Source organism: Python bivittatus, unplaced genomic scaffold (genome assembly GCF_059951505.1).
Source record: "Python bivittatus isolate LINGU-HERP-01145 unplaced genomic scaffold, Pbiv_v1 ctg000050_np1212, whole genome shotgun sequence".
NCBI lineage: Eukaryota > Metazoa > Chordata > Lepidosauria > Squamata > Pythonidae > Python > Python bivittatus.
This window is the reverse complement of record NW_028277033.1, coordinates 670,340-690,904: the sequence shown is the minus strand read 5'-3', so window position 1 is coordinate 690,904 and position 20,565 is coordinate 670,340. Positions and strand designations below refer to the sequence as shown.

Here is a 20,565-nt window from a genome sequence, read left to right as displayed (position 1 = left end):
GCTGCTCCATTCAAAGATGGATAAGTCGTCAGATTTGGATCAGTCTTACTCTTCAGAAGGCATACTTCCAATTTGTTTAAATTTATTTTCACTTTATTCATCCTCTGAGATCTGTTTTACTTTCAGACATAGGTTCAAGATGTTTGCTGCCACATCAGTTGAGAATGGAAGTAAGAGATAGGGCATATGTGCACACTGCTGTTTATTTCTCCTAAGAGTTTAACATAGACATTAACATCATAGGAAGCATTATTCATAGAGACCTGCGCAAAAACATATTTTGAAACTACCCGACAAATAGAATGTACAAATAGATCATGATAAAACAATGTCTTCTAAATCTACCCCTCATAATAGCTCAGGAGAATATCATGATAAGTGGCACTGAAAGCCAGGTGGAGCACCAACAAGGATGTACTCTCGAACTCCAGTTCCTATCTCAGATATAAACCAGAGTGATAACTATCTGCCAGACTGAACTTGAATCAGGGCTGAAACAAGTTTTTTTTTATAAGAATTTTATTAATTTTAAAACAAATACACAAAAACATTAAAAGAAAATAAAGAAGTGTGAGGAAGAGAAGGAAAAAAGGGGGGGAGAAAGACAGAAAAGAAGAAAAGAACAACTTCCGACTTTCTTCCTCACAGTTATAAGTAAAATAATACATTAACTTCTTACTCTAGTAATATCAATAAAACACAATATTTCTATAGCAAAAACAGTTCTAAATATCAGATCTCAAAGTCAAAATTTCATTTCTTTCCGTTACAAGCAAAAATCCCAAGAGTAATTTCTAAATAGAAACAAAGTTAAAGAAATTTATACAGACATGCTATCCCAAGGTCCTTACCAACATTTGAAGTATCAGTTAATCTATCGTTATTAAACACCTAAGTCTATTTATTTTCTATAACAATAAAATCCATAAACATTATCATACAATCCCAGTCCAAATATAAACTCCAGTATTACCAATCCAAAATCATAACTTGTACATTTTAACCTTGGTCCCATAAGTCCACTTTAAATTCCCTTTTCTTCTTTTCAGGGAGCTTGACATTTAGTCTTTTCTTCAAATGAAATCTCAAGTAGTAATTTCTTGTCACTTTGTCCTTTTTTACTATCAAAGACATCTTCAAAGGTTTAATAAGTCCTTCCTGCGCAGCCTCAAAAAGAAAAATCTCCAAAATGCTCTTCTGCTTTTTGATCTGGATATTGTCAAAAAAAATTCTGTTGTGAATTTGGGCTTTATAAAGAATTCATTATCTCCAGGCTCAAAATAAACTAAATCATCCAGCCCTCCATCCAAATCCAGACCTCTTATTCCAGTTTTATGTTCTGAAGATTCCCTTACTTCACATATCAATATTCTTATTTTTAATATCCAATTTTGTCTGCAAATCAATATCACTATCAAATCTAATTTTTTCTCAAAGGCTTCAAATTTAGTTTCAATCACTTGTAGAATTCTAGTAGTGAAATCTTCCAGTAAATGTGTGTGTCTTTGCTGAACTCCAGCCATAACAAACCTCACACACAGAAAAAAAGGGTAAAAAGCAAGGTCTCAGAGTACTTTTGTTTACAAAGCTCCACTAATCAGCACCGCAGCAAAATAAAAAAAAAGGAGCTTTCCCACAAAAATCTTTAAGCAGCAATCTCAAGCTCCAATCTCACAAGTACAGATTCAGCAAAATTAACTTTTTAAAATCCAAAAAAATTTCACTTCCATAAAAACAACCAATAATTCAGCCCTTCAGCTCTTTGCTCAATATATAAATCCCAAAGTCCAAATCAGATTTTTTAAAAATAAGCATTGAAAGTACAAAAAACACCAAGAAGATGCACTTCTCTGTTGCCGAAAAAAGCCTCTCTTCATCCAAAAGAGTAATAAACCATCGAAAATGTGTTTTAGAAATGGGGAAGTTGGTTTTAGTGTCCTAAATTTGGCTACGCCACAGCCTCAAACAGGATGGAATAGCCCTGTCTCCCAGCTGCTCACCGCAAGTCAATCCCAAAGTCTTCTGTTTCAGGGTCTCCTAGCAGGAAACAGTTGTCTGGAGAGCATCAGGGTTGATTTCCTTTACATCCAGAGAATTCTTTGGGTCACAGGGATCCTACCCTAGCCCCAACAACTATGGTGTTGATTCCAGACAAAGGAATCAGTCAATCTGCTATTAATCTCCCATTGGAAGTCCAGGACTAAAACAAACTATCTATCCAAAAACTTTTGGAGCTGTGATGCCACTACTTGATTCACCTTATCCAAAAAGAGAGATGATGATTCAGGATGATAGGATGACAGGATGATAATTATATAGCCTCTCAGATTCTAAGAAGGGGACAGGGAACAAAATGTTGCTTACTTGGTGCAAGCTGGAAAAAGCCCTTCATAATAAACATTGGTTGATCATTTTTCTATGCCCTGTGCCAGTCTCCTCTGTCAACTTTTAGTTGGGAAAACCAAAAGTCAACTGTGCTCAGAATGCCAAGGACTGTCCCCATTTCCTAAGTTCGATTTGCTGAGAAGTATCTCACAATAATGGCTGTGTCAGTGGTTCTTAAACCCAATTACCCCTTTTCTGGATCTCAAATAATGTGATTGCCCCCTCCCTCCCCCAAAAATAGGCTTTGCTGTTTTACACAAGCATCTCGACAGCTGCAGTCCCAAACTGGATCCTTGACTCACAAACTATTACAAATTGCTCCATTACATCCAGGATATGCCCGAATTATCCCTCTTAAACTGAAGCACTGGACTAAGTGATAGCTAGGCTTGTTTCTTTTTTCCTTTCCTTTCCTTTCTTTTCCTTTTCCTTTTCCTTTTCCTTTTCCTTTCTTTTTTCCTTTTTGGTGCCTTTGAGTCAGTTTTTGACTCCTGGTGACTGCCTGGACAAGTCCCTGCAGTTTTCTTGGCAAGGCTTTTCAGAAGTGGTTTGCCCTTGCCTGCTTCCTAGGGCTGAGAGAGTGACTGGCCCAAGGTCACCCAGCTGGCTTTGTGCCTAAGGCGGGACTAGAATTCTCCTGGTTTGTAGCCTGATGCCTTAACCACTACACCAAACTGGCTGTCTCTCATTTCATTAGATATAGGAAATATAGAGTGCAAATTCAAACAGATGTGAGAAGTTTTTAATCTGAAAAATGGCAAAACAGTTTAATAATCTATTTTAGCTTCTGGAACAGGAAATAGAAGGTACTCTGCTGGCATAAAAACTCAAATGCATGATTTTCAGTGAGGGTGACACAGGAAAAGAAATTAATTTCTTTCCTTCATCATTGCCAAATGTAGAGTTGTCAACAAATTGAAGTGTATATTTAACTGACTCCAGTTTCATTGCCAGAAGCCCTTCTTAACTTTATGAGTTAGCATTTAGCACCCAAGAAACTGTGGTCCAGCTTATTTCCAAATTCCTGATATCTACCTATCATTCCTGATATCTACCTATCATTTGCCTATAAATTCACCAAAACTTAGTCTCCAGATATTTAATTAGTCCCCAACTTAATCAGGATTAGGTGCCTTGAGAAGTCACAATTTTATCAGTTAAAATGACGTGGCCATGACAGTGGTGAAATTGGTATCTTCTCCTTACTCAAATCAACCTTCAAACCAGCACCAAACACTAGCTAGTTTTGTGATTTGGGGCAACTGTTAACTGAGTTTTGTCCCTGATTGTGGTGGAGACAATGAGGTCCTGAATCATATCAGAGTCAGCAGTTTCAGCATAAATACTAAAGTCCCCAGGACTAAGAGCTGAGGGATCTCAGGGCTGTTTCAGTAGTGCTGGCAGGAAGTCTGTCTGACAGCAGGGTGTACTTGACAGCATCTCTAATCCTGTCTTTCTGGACACTGGTGGATTTTTTGGTAAAGGTAAATGGTAAATGATTGCTTTGGCTGTGCCTCCCCATACCCTAGGGATAAAGGTATTGGAGAACATGAAACCTGAATCTAGAGCTGTGGTAGAGTACTTCATCACCAGTACATAGATTAACTTTGTTGTTCTGAATCAAATCCTTATCATTGTCTTGGGAATAAAACTGCCATAGTCCTGCCAGTTTGGGGAGGGGTCCAAAATATGATATGCATTAATATAATGTTCTATTCTGGAATGGCTCACTTTCTACCTCCCTCTACCCACAGCCATCCAACCAGCAATCATTTCTTTCCCTTTCATGCAAGGAACACATATCTCATCCTTACTGAAACTATACATACTTTAACCAAGTAACTTTATCTATGGAGATAAAAGAAAAAGAAGAATTCTTAGTGCCCCTGTTTGCAGGAACTACTTTTCTTTTTCCTTTTCTCTTTAATAAGGGGCTGGCTGGTCCTGTGTTTAGAGTAGCAGGTGGTCTAATAGTTAAGGATATATAAATTATATTCAATATGTAAATTATATTCTACTGGTGTGGATGGAGGAGTAGTCAATAGCAAAATGTTGTTGGCAGCTTGTCAGGTATGGTCTCCTTCAGTGAGGAGCAAAAGGTGTCATCAGATGGAAATCAGTGATTTTTCCTTTTATTGTTCTTTATTACATTGATGTTATGAATGTTTATGTAACTTACATACCTTTTACCTTGTATTACTAACTGAAGCAATGTAATGAATATTGGACACTAATCTGTGATTGCAATAAAATTTATGTATGTATTGATTGTATTGGATCCTATTGGATGCTTTTATGTAAAAAAGGTATCTAAAATACACACAATTGACTGAGATGTTTTACATTTGACAACTTTGGGAAAAAAAATTGTAAAATCTGTTCTTTAATTTTTTAAAAAGGGGTTCATGTCTATGAATAGCCAACATTACTGTTTAGTTAACTATGGTGTAGTCTCCCTAGTATTTAAGATATTAATATAACTGCTTAATCAATTATGATTGTATGGCTAGCAGAGATTCCCAGATTCTCTTTCAATAAACCAAAGTATATATTATAAGTTTCTGGTGCTTGAGCTGCTCTCTGGTTTTTTGGAGAGCTGCAGGTAATGAAACTGGCCAATGCACATTTAGAGTGCATGTGATGTAACACCACTAGTGAGGCTTGCTGGATATGCATACAAACATATACCTGGGTCTCTTGCCTGAAAATGAAGGCTACAGAGAAGGCTTACTTTGCAGCTTCACTGCGTGTTGAAAATAACCATCCAGCAAAACTATTTTGAGTGGTTAAGGGCCTGCTGTCATCTGCCCCATATAATTCCATGTTGGAATTTTTTGAAGCCTGCTGTGACAGATTTGCAAGTAATTTAAAGGATAAAATAGCTTATTTTCATGCTAAATTGTTCACTGCTTTGATATAGTATCTAGTGAGGTGTCCACTCATAGAATCTCAGAATATAAAGGTTGCAAGGTTGCTAGCCTATCTCCATGCCCAGTGCAGGAATCCACAACCACAGCATCCCAGACAGATAGCCATCCAGCTTTTGTTAAAACATCTCAAGTGGCAAGTCCATCACCACTTGAGCCAATCCCTTCCACTGGTGAACAGCTCTTGTCACTGGGAATTTTTTTTTGGTGTCCAACTGAAATTTATATCCTTGTAATTTGTTTCTTGTACTGTCATCTGGAACAACTCTAAAGAAGTCCATCCAACTTGTACATGATAGCCCTTCAGATACATGAAGACAACTTTCACATCTCTCCACAATATTCTTTTCTGGAATATTGATAACTAATATGATAACTAATAATTCCAACTGTTTCTCATAGATTTTTCCTCCCAGTCCCCTTGCTTGTTCTCTTTTAGACATGTTCCACTTCATCAATGTCTTTCCTAAAATATTAGATGCAGTAGTCTAGAAGTTAGTGCTACCTAATAGGGTTCCCCCTCCATGCAAACATTGCCTTTGATTTTTCCTATCCAAATATAGAAGTAAGCCTGTGTCCCTGTTGACATTCGTCTTGCTTGTTTCTGCTCCTTGTTCCATTTCCGAGATCTTCCTGAATCCTTATACTCTCTTTTAAGCTCTTTTCTATCTCCCCTATACTTGTATGATTTGCATATTTGATAATCACTTTTTCTAACTCCTCATCCAAGTCATTTCTAAATATGTTGAACAACACAGAATCTAAAACAGAACCATGTGGTATGTTACTTATCCATTCCAGCTCAAGGCAAAGCCACTGACATACACCTCATGGATATGTTAAGGAGACTATTCATGGATATATATGATTGTTCAACCAATTTGGTATCCATCTAATGGTAGGATAGTCTAGCCCACATTTTGCCATCTTCTCTACTACAATCTCATAGGAGACTTGTTGAATGCTTTGCTTAAATCAACCTATACTGTATCTATCATATTCCCATAGTCAGCTAAACTTGTCACTGGTCAGAACAGATCAGCTTGGTTTGACATGACTTGTTCTTGATAAATGCATTCTTTTCTAAGTGCTCACAAACTGATTGCTTAATAATATGTATCAGAGTTTCATCCAGTATTAATGTTAAGCTGACAAGACTGTTACCTGGGTTCTCATTTTTTCCCTTTTCTGAAGTTAAGATATTTGTTCTTCTCCAGTCCTTTAGCACTAAACTTGTCCTTCATTATTTCTCCAAGATGACATTCACAAGCTCCTTCAAGTCTCTTGGAATAATTGATTTGGTTCTAAGAAAATTGTTCATGGGCCACCACCTGAACCAGTTATGTGGGACTGTTAAATTATTTAGGCCTACAAGAAAGTTGTAGTTTTTCAGCTTATGTCATGCTCTTTTGAACGTTTCCAATCTAGGTTTATTTGATGAAACCAAGGAGTGATGATTGGATGGATCCAGGGAGTAGAGGATGCATCTCTCCATGAAGAAGTGTCACTGACTTTAAAAGAAACTATAGTGCCTACTCCTGAAGAATCTGAACTGAGAGGTTTATGACAACTATCCCCCAATAATGAACATTCTTTATGGGAAGAACTTGAAGAGAGAAATGTCTTTGTAGCTGCAGACATTATTGGAAGAAACAGAATATTTTGATCCATTTCAGTCTGAGTTTAGCCCTTATTTTGGGACTGAATCAGCTTTGGTCACCTTGATGCATGCAGAAAACATTCAGAGGAAATACAATTCTGTTGATTTCCCAGTGGCTTTTGATATTGGTGACTTGGTATAGTTCTGAATTATCTCCATGATACAGAGTTGGAGGCATAGTTTTATGGTGGTTGAATGTCTACTTACAGGGACTTAATTTCAGGGATAATTGGGTGACTCTGCCTTGACACCCTGGCAGTTATTTGTGGGGTTCCAGGAAGCATTGTTGTTTCAAATATTATTTTAACATCTATATGAAACCATTAAAGATGATCATAAAGCATTTTCTGGCAAAGGGACGTAAATATGTTCATGACATCCAACTTTTTACTTCTCCATGATGTATGAACCAGGAGATGTGATGCATGTTCCAAACTCGTGCCTAGATGCAGTTACGATTTGGATGAGGGCCAATATATTGAACTGAAGCTGTGAGATCTACATTGGGAGCTAGAGTTTTCCAAGATAGGAATGTTGTAAACATCAATAACTACAAGAACTGAAGCTGATGAAATGGGAATGTCTGCTTCTCAGGCTACAGATAGTTATTACATAAGCATCCACCCAAGGTCACTGGGCAATCTGCCAAATATCTGTTAATTTGGAAGGACAGGAGGAGGAAGCCTAGAGTTTAAACTTCTTCAACTGCCTGTTCAGACTCTTGATGGCTGGCTTTTATGCTCCAGACTAATCACAGAGTGAAGTGCTTCTCTACAACTCACTGTGGGCAATCAGCAGTCTCTACAATTTTATCTCTCCAATACTTTTTTTTAATATTCTTCAAACTCGACTGGCTACAGAATTACACTCTGCTTATTCATTGGGACCAGAATGACATCACTTTTGATTCCCCAGGATGCAAGTGTTAAGGCCCCACTATAGCACCACCACCACTCCTCAGCTAGTACACTCTCCTACCTTTTCTGCCAAATATGTGGATGATGCTGTTGAAATGATAAAAGAAGCATAAATACTGCACCCCCAGTTGGTTCTATGGTTACATAATCAAACTTAACACTGGTGCCCAGAATCTCACAAAACATCACTACCAAATGTCAAATACAGGAGGAAAGTATCAACAAGAATTTACAAAAAGACCTTCCCTCACCACTAGCATTCTATCTTTTTTGTCAAGAAGGCGGCAGTTAAATATTCTTGATCCTTTTCCACACAAACCAGACCTTCAGTCTCTTTAAGGTCCAGTTTGGTGAAAGTGATCACCATATGAATTGGCAGGCAACCCTTTGGACTTTCAAAGATTTATTAATCATGTTTTTCATTATTTTCTGGAGAAGATTTTAATTGTTTATTTAAATGATGTCATTATTTAATCTGAGGATCCTGCCTTGCATACCAATCAACTTTGATCAGTCCTTTAAAAGCTTTGTAACAACAGACTCTACACTTTCCTCTCAGAGAAATTCAAATGGATTCAACAGAGGTAGAATCTAACCTGTCCTGAGAGACCCACTCCCCAATATCAGGGACATATAACATTTGGAAGGCTTTGCCGGATTTTCTGTAAATTTATTCCAAGTTTTGCTGCATTGACCACACTGTTAACTTTTCTTATTAAGAAACAGATCCCTTGCCACTCAAAAAGAATGGTAGTATTTTCAAAAAAGTGGTTTTGGCTATCAAAGGAAGCCTTTCAGCATCAGTGCCATCTCAGAGGCACTAAATAGCCAAGAAGGTCAAATGGACCACCAAAATCTGAAGATCTATAAATTTCTCAAAAGCTCACATAGTGTATGTAAGGCCAAGTGGACACATTTTTCCTCATTTAACTTTTAAAGTTTGCAGAATAAGAAGGCTAATGCTTTATCTTGTAAGCTAGAATAATTCTTGTTTTACAACCCTCCTCTAACTGCCATTCAGTGCCTACAAAACTTTGGTCCCATCCTTCTACTACAATCAGTTGTCCATCCCTCCTTCCTTAAGGAAATAAGCATTGTAGTTCTTTCAGAACAACTGGGCACTTTACAATATTTCAAACAACACCTCTCATTCTCTGTGAGTGGCCTTGTGTTAGAGTAGATGTCAAGAGTTATGATTCGCTGTGCTGTATTTAGTTGCCATGCCAAGTCTCTGATCAACAAATCATCTGGATTTTTGCACCCCATCCCTTCCCCACCAGGACCTTGAAGTACAGTTTCCTTGGACTTTATAAGTAACCTACCACATGTCAAGGACTGATATGAAGATAGATGATAAGTTAATTGGGTAATTCCCTTTAATAGCATAGAATAATTCTGTGGCCTTTCATGTGCAGCTTCTAACCACAGTTTTCCACTGTTCCTTCCTGGCCCTGGTAATACTCCTCTTCTGCCCCATCATACCCTCAAATCTTGTGTGGGAAGGGGAAGGCTTCAAGTAGGAACATATCCTGAATTCCTGGCACAGAAGAGATAGACAGAAATACTTGATTCATTGGAAGGCCTCAACATTTTTGGGGAGAGGGCAGATGATATGCAGTGACCATGTCTCCTTAAACAGTTTGCCTGATAAGCCTAGACTACCTGACTGGCTGTACAATCAGATTTCTACACCTGCCAGCAGTTCTGACTTGCAGAGGCAGGGGACTTGTTTTGGGGAGGGAGAGCAACAATTTTATGACTAACAACAGAGATACAGAGAATTTCTCTCTGAAGGATTTGAGGGTAAGTACTGGAATGGGGAGTTTCTGATAAAGTAAATAACCTCTTTACTGCTGCCAGTCAGGAAGAAAGAGTGGAGAATTTTGAAGTGAGGGGGGAAAATGGAGATAGAAGATGGAGCACAGAAGGAGGGAGGGGAAGAAGTATCTAATGCTTTCAGACTCCAAGGGGAAAAGAAGGGGAAAATAGAGAAGGAGATGGTGTAATGTCTGAGGTTGGCAATGCTAGCAACATCAGTTCTCTGGCAAGAAATAACTATTATGTAAATCTATTTCAGCTGCCCAAAGCCATGAAGGGACCCACACAGTATCTGTCAATTTGGCTTTTTAAACATAATTTTATTAAAAATTACAACTACAAAGATTAAAAAAACTAATACAAACAAAAAAAATAGAAGGTGCAGAAAAGAAGAAGAAAAGAGAAAAAGAGAAAAGAGAAAAAATAAGAATATAGTAAAGAAAAAGAACAATATATTAAAAAAGTACTTCCCTATCATCACAAGTATCAACAATTTAAGTAACTTATCTATCACCTTCTCTTAAAATACAACAAATGATATCTTCTTCCCATATCCCATCTCTTATCTATAAACAAATACTTAAAAACCTTGTCATTTCACTCCTGATCAGCAAAAGTCCATTAAGGGTTACAAGAGATAACAACATAATCTATTTTAACCTTGATCAAATAAACCAACATTATATTCCTTCCTTTTACTTTGAACAATCTTGATCTTTAGTCCCTTCAAATAATGTCCTAAAACTTGATTTCTTTTCATTTTTTCTTTGTCCCTTCTCACAAAATTTTTCAAAGTTTTAACAAGCCTCTTTTGTAAATCCAATATAGGAAGATTATCCAGGTCACTCTCTTGGTTTGTTATTTGTACATCCCTTTTAATTATTATGACATCAGCTGGTTTCTTTTGTATGTCCAGTGTAGCATCTTTTTCCATATTTGTCAGGCCTAGCCCAAGGAACTCCAGGAGACCATGCAGGTTCAGTTCAGCAATGGTTATTAGCTACAACCTCTAGCAAGAATTTTCCCAGACTGAAACTCAGTTCCCAAAGTCAACCAGTCAAAACAGAGTGAATTTCTCAGGGAGGTGCCAGCCTCATCCTCTTATCTCTTCCTCGCCCCTCAGGAGATGAAAGAGCATGTTTCCCTCCCTGAGTCTGGCCTTCATAATTCTATTCCATCACAATATTGTTCTTATAACTTGTCATTTTTAAATCCACTTTCAGTTCAGTCTCAGTCTTGTCTGATAAAACTTGTTCCTCTTCCATAACATCTTTTAAACACAAATCTATCTATAGAAGCAGACATTCTTAAAGTTAACTTCTGGGTCCATTGTTCAAAAATATCCTTCAATATGTTGAATGTTAAAATATTTTACTCCATACTGTATTAGTAAGTCAAATTTAAGTGTACTTGTCCTTTAATTGTAATCTTTAGTTTCTCCTAGTTCCCCCTAGTGTCCAACCTTAAAAGGCCCATCCTATCATTTTTTTTAAAGAATTAAAAACAAAAATATTTTTCCACAGGAAGGATTCTTATAATTAATTCCAAAATCTTATTTCAAATTTACCTGGACCCTTTTTTTTTTTATCCGCACTCAGTCGTTACCGGTTTTGCGGCAACTGCCTGGACGAGGCCCTGCAGTTTTCAAGGCAAGACGTTTCGGAAGTGGTTTGCCATTGCCTCCTTCCTAGAGCAGAGCCCAGCTGGCAAGCGCAGGAGGCAGGGTTTCTGTTGCTTTGCTCCTTTTTCGGGCGTGCGTGGCTTCTGCATTACCGGCAGCTTGGTCATGTCTCCTATGCAAGCGCCGCCAGCATTTTTCCTCCCACCGGGGTGAGAGTACCCATTTATCTACTCACGTAAGTTTTTGAGCTGCTGGGTTGGCAGGAGCTGGGGAGGAAGCAGGAGCTCACTTTGCCGTGCGGAGCTGGGCTCGAACCACTGAAGTGTCGACCATTTCTGGCCAGCAACTTTCAGCATCATTAAGCCACTGCGCCACCACATCCCTCTTCAATCACCATTTTACTGTTTATTCCAGAAAAAAAAAAATTAAGTCCTTAAACTTGTATTTAAAACTTCTTTTGCTAAGGATTGAAGGAAATTCAACCTGTGCTATAAAACTTGTCCATCCAAAGGTTCCTAATAGCTGAAAAGCAGTTAACAAGCAATTTTTGAAAGTGGTTACAAAAGGAAATATGCAAACCCAGTGTCCTTAAAGGCGTCAACCATGGGTTGAGCAAGATAGCTATTCCCTTGTCTCCCAGAGCTCTAAACTTGTTGCAGACTGCTGTCTTACAATCTCCTTGTGAAAAGCAACTGTCTGGAGCACTCATGGGTGATCTCAGGTCCTCTCATTGTCTGGAGAGGAAATACAAACAGCCAGTCTACTCGCCAGCTCTTCACTCCACCACGGTTATCAGCTCTGCTTTTAGCAGAGCTGTCTTCGGTTTGCCATTTCTTGCCCGGAAGTCGAAGAATCTGTCAATTTGGAAGGGCAGAAAGAAGTAACTTAAAATTTAAAGCCTTGAGAAAATGGATATGTGTTTGAATGTGATGCTCTGACATTCTTTCACTCCAGTGGGCAACAATTGTGTGTGAGGCTTCATTCATGCCTAAAAATTCTGATTTAGCTGAGACATTGTCTAAATCTTCTGCAAAGTTGAACTAAGAGCTGTCAGGAGATTGATGATTTCTTTTGCTGAATTTGGATATGACGGGAGGAAAAGGCATCAAGTTTAGATCCAAGAGGCTGTAAGATGAGAGCTGTAGTCTTAACTGTTAGAAAACAATTGTGTTCAAAATGGCTTCAGTTCTGGTGTACAGTAAAGATGACAATCCTTGCTACTTATGGCAAATTTCTAGGAGGTTGATTCAATACAATGCTCTGTAAATCAGTGTGTGTACACTACTTTGGACACGCATGCATGTATTTGAAATCCCCAGTCTAGCATCTGGACTAAAATGCATGGAATAAACAAATAACTAAAATAAATAGAAACATTTTATTTTAATTTATCTGATATGCCCATATATCAGATGAATCTAAGAATTCAAGAATTTAAAAATAAATGTTCTAATGAATGTGGAAAAGAAATGAACAAAAATGGGAAATTGTCTAGTAAGTTCAGATTTTGTAGAATTTACATTGGGAGTTAGAGCTTTCCTGGGTAGAACAATTATTACTCATAGCATGCTGCATGTCTGGTAAGCTCCTGCCAGGTTTGACCCAGAAAGCCTGGGTGTCTCATCCATTATAACAGAGATGCACAGTTCAGATCTCTCTCTCTCTTTCTCTCTCTCCCCCTCTCCCTCTCCCTCTCCAGTTCCAGTTGGGCCCTTGGCTTTATCTCCTTATTGCAACAGCATGCCAATTTTTTGTCAAATTGCAGCAGCATTAACTGAAGAAGTCCTGAGAATATATTGGTTGAAAGAGTAATTGCAGTGGTGCTTAAAAGTTTGTGAACTCTTTTGAATTTTCAATATTTTTGCATAAATGTGACCTAAAATGTGATCTGTTCTCCACCCAAGTCCTAAACTAGAGAAAGAGAACTCAGTTAACAAATAATTTAAAACATTATACTTGCTCATTTATTGATTGAGGAAAATAATCCAAAGCTGCATATTTGTGTGTGGCCCAAATATGTGAACTTTCGAACAGATTACGTTTTAGGTTATATTTATGCAGAAATATTGAAAATTCAAATGGGTTCACAAACCTTTTAGCATCCCTGTATATAGGGGAGGTATGAACAGTCTTCTTTTACCAGACATATATCTACTAGGCTATCAGCTCCTCATTGTTGATATCATTGCCATGATGCGCACACAAGCACATTCTCTTTCTTCTGCCATGATCCTCACCTCCTTGATTCAGTTTCTCTTAATTCTGCCCACTCAATTCACCTCCTGCTCATAAACTTCATCTCCTAAAAGGATTTTTCTCACTCTTTCCACCATTCCCAGCTCAGATGCCTCTCTTACATCATCTCCATCCCCTATGCATTTTCTTCTTTCCATCTCTTTTTCTGTTCCTACTAATCCAGCTACCTCGGTTCCTTACTACTTCTGTATTTTATATAGGTAGAACTGCCTCTCTTTCTATCCCTTTTCAGTCCACTTACCCTTCTTCTCAACATTTCTGTCCTGTATGAAGGGAGAGGAGGGTGTTCTTTCTTGCCCCTACCATTGCAGTCTCCTTCTCCTCACTTCATCTCTCTTCTGTCCCCATGCATTGCACAAGTTTCAGTACATTGCAGTATTTCTTTTTTAAAAATACCTTCATTGTAGGTTGTAACATTCAAGTAAAGGGATTTTCAGATTTTTACATTTTTTCAATAAAGATTATAAAACCATTCACTTTATGTGGAAACATTTTCAATATTACAAAGGTTTTCCTTATCAGTGGATTACTTAGAATGTATGTACCAAAGCTTTCAATTGTAGTTATGTTCTAATCCTTTTAATGTCAGATGCTCTTGTTCTTAAAACCAGTTTTCTTGTCCAAAACATTCTGAAGGAAATTGATTAAAAGCAATAATGCTTTGCTTTCTAGGTACTCTGGCATCTTGATATTTTTCGACGCAGTTTTCGACAGCTTACGACACACAAATGCATGGGAGATTCCTGTATATTTTGTGCTCTCAAAGTAAGTGATAGAATGAATTCACTGGAGATAAAAGAATCTTAGTCACAAATGTATAAATATAAAAAAGGAATATTAGTTTCATTTCAAAAAATATATTGATATGTTATAGTAATATTTATAATTTATTGTATATATATCTTGTAGATTGTGCAATTTTAATTATGCTGGTATGCTGTAATGGTTAGGTTATAGGATAGAATAAAACACTGGATAACATCAAGGTAAAGTGAGTTACAACTAGGGGAGACTTTGTGTTAGTTGGTGCTTCATTTTCATTGTCACTGCACAGTATTTTGCTATCATTTGGCTTATAGAGGATTTGAAGTCTGAGAAAAGTAGATTCACATAAAAGTTATGCTTTTCCAGGGTAGTGATGAATCAGGGGTAAGATTTAAGCTTTACAGATTTTCTTGCAGATGCTGCAATAAAATAATACATATTGACCTGTTTCAATGTACCCAGTACCACATGGGCAAACATGTTTCTCGTATGGGAATCTTAAAGTATCTTCTGTGTAATACACTAGTGCCAAAGGCAACATATTATGCCTAGCCTGGGGGGGGGGGGGGGGATCTTTTCTTAAATTGGGAAATGCAAGTGAGGAAAAATAACTGATTATTTCCCAGAAACCTTTTGCCACCCAGCTCCTGCTTCCTTGTGCCCAACTGTTTTTTCATCTGAAACTCAATATAATTTAATCTTTGCAGAAGTGTCTGCTTGGCATAGTCATACTCCGAGAACGTATAAACCCTACTGATAACCCACATACCATTAATTTTAGTTCTGTGACCTTGTTCCAGCTTGATGGAAAGTCATCAGCCAATATTATTGAGAGGAAATATAATGGAGCAGGAGGAGGACAGTTAGGACTAAGACAGGGAGACCCAGGTTCAAGTCCACGTTCACCTATAGAAACTTGCTGGGTAACTTTGAGGCAATCACTATCTTTTAGTGTAACCTAGCCCACAGGTTTGTTATTGTTGAGGAGGGTGCTATTCAGCTCTTGGAGAAGGCAAGATATAAATCTAATAAATGAAGAATGAGAAAAATAGCTAAAGACATAAGAATTGCTGTGTTGACACAGGTATGGCATATGAAGAAAAAAGAGTAGGGAAATAATACTTCATTTTACTTTGATGAACTGATGATCTATGGTAATCCTGAAATAAGAGTTACCTTTGCAAAGAATCATCTTGTTGGTCCAAATCAGACACTACAGCATTCATGTTTTCAGAGATGCTTTATAAACTTTGACTATATACTACAGTTAATGAATTACTTGATAGTATTTGCCTTCTTGTCATAGGTGGATAGAGGACAGCCAAGAGATTTAAAGTCCTGATAAGTAGATACCAGATAAAATCTATATCATGATTTTGAATAGTTACCACTAAATCAAAGAAGTCACCAACATAATTACCATGCTGCAAATATTAAAGATGGCTTCCTTTAGAAAACTAAAATTTTGATTGAAGAAGTACAAAAATTCACAAACAATAGACAATAAGAAATGTGAAAAAGTATGTTAATTGCATATCACTAGAAACACTGTAAAGTAATGTTATTTCATATATAGTAATTTATTATTTAAATACTTTAGAAGAAAGAAATAGTAGGAATGGTTGTTTTCCCAAAAATTTCAGAGTTGTAGGACAATGTATTACAGAGAAGCTGAACAAATTATTTGTGCTTGTCTTCACTGCACAGGATTTAGCACAGGAGTTGGGAAGCATCCAAGGACATCAACATGCAGTGCTCATATATGGCATCCAGAAATCTTCCATATTAAAAATACAACATTTTAGGGGGGGGAGTTAATGGGTAAGATCTCCCAAATTTGACATATTGCCCTAACTTTCATTGTTCCTGACTGAAAATTCATGAGATTTTTGTGGTGAGATTGCCACATTCAGAAAGTTTCAGCAATATCAACATGTCAGCTTCTTTAACGTTAGTGTCATTATTACTATTACATCCATGCCTGAAAAGGTTATTGACTTTACAGGGCATGTACCTGTGTTTATAAAAGAGAAGGATCTTGATTTTACTAACAGGCTTGAAAATAAACAACTCACAGGATCTAAATGGCATCCATTTCAGAATTATTAAAGAATGCAGTCATGAAATTGCTGATCTTTGTAACATATTGCTGAGAATAACTTGTGGGGTAGTGAATTGGAAAGTAAGCATTGTGATTCTATGTTTAAAAAAGGAATTCAAGGTTCTGATGATGTTGAGGGGTGGTTAATGAAAATATTAAAAACCAAATAATATAAGCATAAAGTTTAAGGAAAGAGAATAAAAATTCAAGTTCTTTGAGAGTGTCAGCCCATGTAGATGGGGTGATCCAGTAGATGGTTTTTACTTAGGTTATCAGATCTGGGCTATAAAAATCCAGACAACTTCTAGTTGGCAGGACTGAAATGCAAAAAGAAACATAGTCATTGCTTCCCTCTATTGTCAAGATTTCATAGCTTAGTTCTGGCCCTAAGTTAAAAGGATTTTGACAAAATACTTTATCAAACAATCCTCAGTAAACATAGCAGAGTCTTACAGAGTTTGATAGCCTTCTAAATCCAATGTATGTATGTATGTATGAATAGGATAAGAAGAAAGGTCCTGTTATGGATCAGTAACTAGCCAAAGCAATGTTTTTCAATCTTGGCAACTTTAAGAATTCTTGGAGTTGAAGTCTAGATATCTTAAACTTGCCATGGTTGAGAAACATTGGGCTAACTAATAGAGAGATCTAGAATTATGACTGAATAGTGAGTGCCCACTGCTTCTTAAAATAAAACAGACAGTAAACAGCTTCAAGCAACTCTCTCCCCAACTGAGAGTATGGGCATTAGAATGGCAAATGTATTTCAGTGGTGGTGGTGAGATTTAAAAGAATTTCACATTGTGACCTCTATGCAGGGGTGTGTGTGTGTATACAGGTAGTCTTTGTTTAGCAACCACAATTGGGACCAACAGCTTGGTCATTAAGTGAAGCAGTCACTAAGTGAAACCACAACTGTCGTTATGGTTTACTTCAGCTTTCCTTTGCTTTATGTGAGGACTGGTCACAAAGTTACTTTTTCACCACCATTGTAACTGCGAATGGTCACTAAATGAGTCAGTCACTAAATGAGGACTGCCTGTCCTTTGCATACATACACCCATACATATATGCTAATAGGATCTGAGTGATTGACCAGGAAAAGCATGTTGGCGTTATAGAGGATAATCATTTAACTATTATGTTTGGGATTGTTATGAAAAAAAAAACTTCCAATATCGTGCAAAACAATTCTATTTCAGATATTGTGTATCTATATAGTTGTTGATCTTCAGAAATACTATGGAGTGAGAGAAGTTGCTAATAGAGCAACAAAACAAAAGTTGTCTAGAACATCCTATATTAGAAAAGGCTGTAGTGTTTTGAGTTTTTATTTAGAAAATGGCAGGACATGGTAGGGGTGAATAAAATTATGCTTGGGAAGAGAATTTCAAGAAAGCTAAATGGGAGAATATTAAGATAGGCTGACTTCTACAGTTTGTGTTAGTGGTAGTCAGCTTTGTTGATTTGGAAAAGATAATGGAAAATAAGGTTATTTATGGCTATTACTTATAATGACTGTACCTAACCTTCAGAATCAGAGGCATTATTCTAAACATATTTTTCTGGGAACGTGGATGGGAGAATAATATCGTGCCCACATTCTGGTCACAAATACATTATGACGCTGAAATAGTGTGGGATGGATGGGCCCACTACCAGATGGATTCACAATTGGCTGAACAACTGTAGCCAACGAATGGTCCTTAATGGGTCTATGTTCAAATGGAGGAAGCTACGCAGTGAATTACCTCAGTGTTCTGTCCTGAGCCCAGTACTCTTCAGCGTTGTCATAAATGACTTAAAATGGAAGGGATGCCCATAACATTTGTAAATGACACAAAGTTGGGCGGGAGATTTCTAATACCCCAGAAGGCAGGCTCAACATTCAAAACATCCTTGATGGACTTGAATATTGGGCCCTATTCAACAAAACCTTGTATCATGGTGAGAAACATAAGGTTCTATGCTTAGCCAGGAAAAAACAGATGCACAGATACAAGATAAGCAGTACCTGGCTTAGCAGCAGTACTTGTGAGAAGGATCTGGGAGTCTTGGTAGACCACAGATTAAACAAGAACCAGTAATGTGCCACAGCTGCCAAAACAGTTAATGCACTTTTGGGCTACATCAATATAATGTCGAGATCACAGGAAGGGATAGTTCTGTTCTGTTCTGTTCTATTTATTTATTAAATTTATATGGGCAGCTCACAATTAAAATCAAACATCAAAAACAGTAAAAAATAGAGATATCCACATTAAATTAGCTAAAAAAATCATACTAGTCAAAAAGACTATGTACATAAAAAGACTATCAAATTCAACATGATGGGGGGCAGAATCAATTACCCCATGAACCAATTCCAATGATGCGAGCCCCCATCAACCCCCCAGGCCATCTGGCATAGCCAAGATTTCACACTCTTCCTGAAGGCCATGAGAGTGGGGGTGCACCACACCTCAGGTGGTAGGTTTTCCACAAAGCAGGGGCCACGGCAGAAAAGGCCCTCTTGCTAGACCCCACCAGTTGAACTTCCTTGACTGGTGGGGTCCACAACTTGCCCCTTCTGCCAGACTGAGTGAGGTAGACTGATATAACGGGGGCAAGATGGCTCCTCAGATAACCTGGTCCTGTGCCATGAAGGGCTTTAAAGGTAATAACCAACACCTCGAATTGGACCCGGAAGCAAACTGGCAACCAATGCAACTCACGTAACAGAGGTGTTATATGTGCCCCCTTGGGGGCATTCAAAACTGTCCACGCCGCTGCATTCTGTGCCAGCTGTAGCTTCCGGATACTCTTCAAGGGTAGCCCCGTGTAGAGTGCATTGCAGTAATCAAACTGGGAGGTGACCAGGGCATGAGTGACCATGTGGAGAGCCTCCCAGTCCAGGAAGGGGCATAGCTGAGCACAACACAAAGTTGTGCAAAGGCCCTTCTAGCCACAACTGCCACCTGCTCTTCGAACAGGAGTCGTGAGTCTAGGAGGATCCCCAGATTATGCACCGGGTCTGTCTGGGGTAGTGCAACCCCATCAAGAACCAAAGATGATAAACTCCTAGATCTTGAGGCTCCCCATACCCACAGCCACTCTGTCTTACCAGGGTTCAGTTGAAGCCTGCTGTCCCCCGTCCAGGCCCCTACAGCCTCCAGGCATTGTGAGAGGGTAGCCACAGCATCACTTAGGTCACCTGGGATGGAGATGTATAGTTGAGTATCATCAGCATATTGATGATACCTCATCCTATGGTGACGGATGATCTCACCCAGTGGTTACTTTTTTTTAAAAAGTTTTTTATTTTTTTACAGCAAACACAAACATACATAAACAAACAAAAACATAAAAAACATAAAAACCATCTTCCATCTTATACCGTGTGTCAGTGAGTTACCAATCATTTGTGCCATCCTTTCATAGTCATCACTCACCATTTATATAGATTCTCATGTTATCTATCCAACGTATATTTGTATATTTATCAATTATCAATTATTAATCATTTATGACTAGTCTATCTATAACACCATTTATTACGAGAAATTATAGCTTTCATTATAAGATTTGTATCATTTTTGTCCATTGATTATATATATATATAGTAATTTATATCAGTTTATCGAGTTTCTATTGTAAAATTTCCTAATCTATTACATTACTGTATCTTTTCGTCCAACCGTTGATAAAACAAATCCCATATCATATAAAATTGTTTGTCTTCTTGCTCTCTAATTTCAAATGTCAATTTACTCATCTCAGCACATTCCATAATTTTCTTAATAACTTCCTCCTGCATAGGTACTTTTTCATTCTTCCAATTCTTAGCAAATACAATTCTAGCCGCTGTCAAAACATTTACAAGCAGATATTTCAATTCTTTACTGTATGTTTCCAGTATAATTCCCAGTAAAAATGTCTCTGGTTTAAAGTCTATGTGTTGTTTTGTCATTTTTTCCAACCATGTGTGGATTTTAATCCAATATCTTTTGGCTTCTGAACATGTCCACCACATATGGTAATATGAGCCGGGTATCTGATGACACTTCCAACATTTATCGGACTTGTTCTTACACATTCTCGCGATCCTCGCTGGGGGTAAATGCCACCTGTAAAAC

The 20,565-nt window shown here is 37.7% G+C and overlaps 1 protein-coding gene across 6 annotated transcripts in view; it reads left to right on the top strand.

The window, feature by feature from the left end:
- USP54 (ubiquitin specific peptidase 54) overlaps positions 1-20,565 on the top strand; it is a 125,749-nt gene that overhangs the window by 31,153 nt on the left and 74,031 nt on the right. For 5 of the 6 annotated variants that reach the window (XR_015793455.1, XM_088154598.1, XM_088128401.1 and 2 more), the window contains exon 3: positions 14,257-14,349. The exons of the other annotated variant lie outside the window; for it this stretch is intronic. Coding sequence is in view for 4 of the 5 variants with exons in the window: in XM_088154598.1 (XP_088010724.1) it covers positions 14,257-14,349 (93 nt within the window). In the remaining variant the exon portion in view is untranslated. The remainder of the gene's footprint in view (positions 1-14,256; positions 14,350-20,565) is intronic. 6 annotated transcript variants of the gene reach the window in all.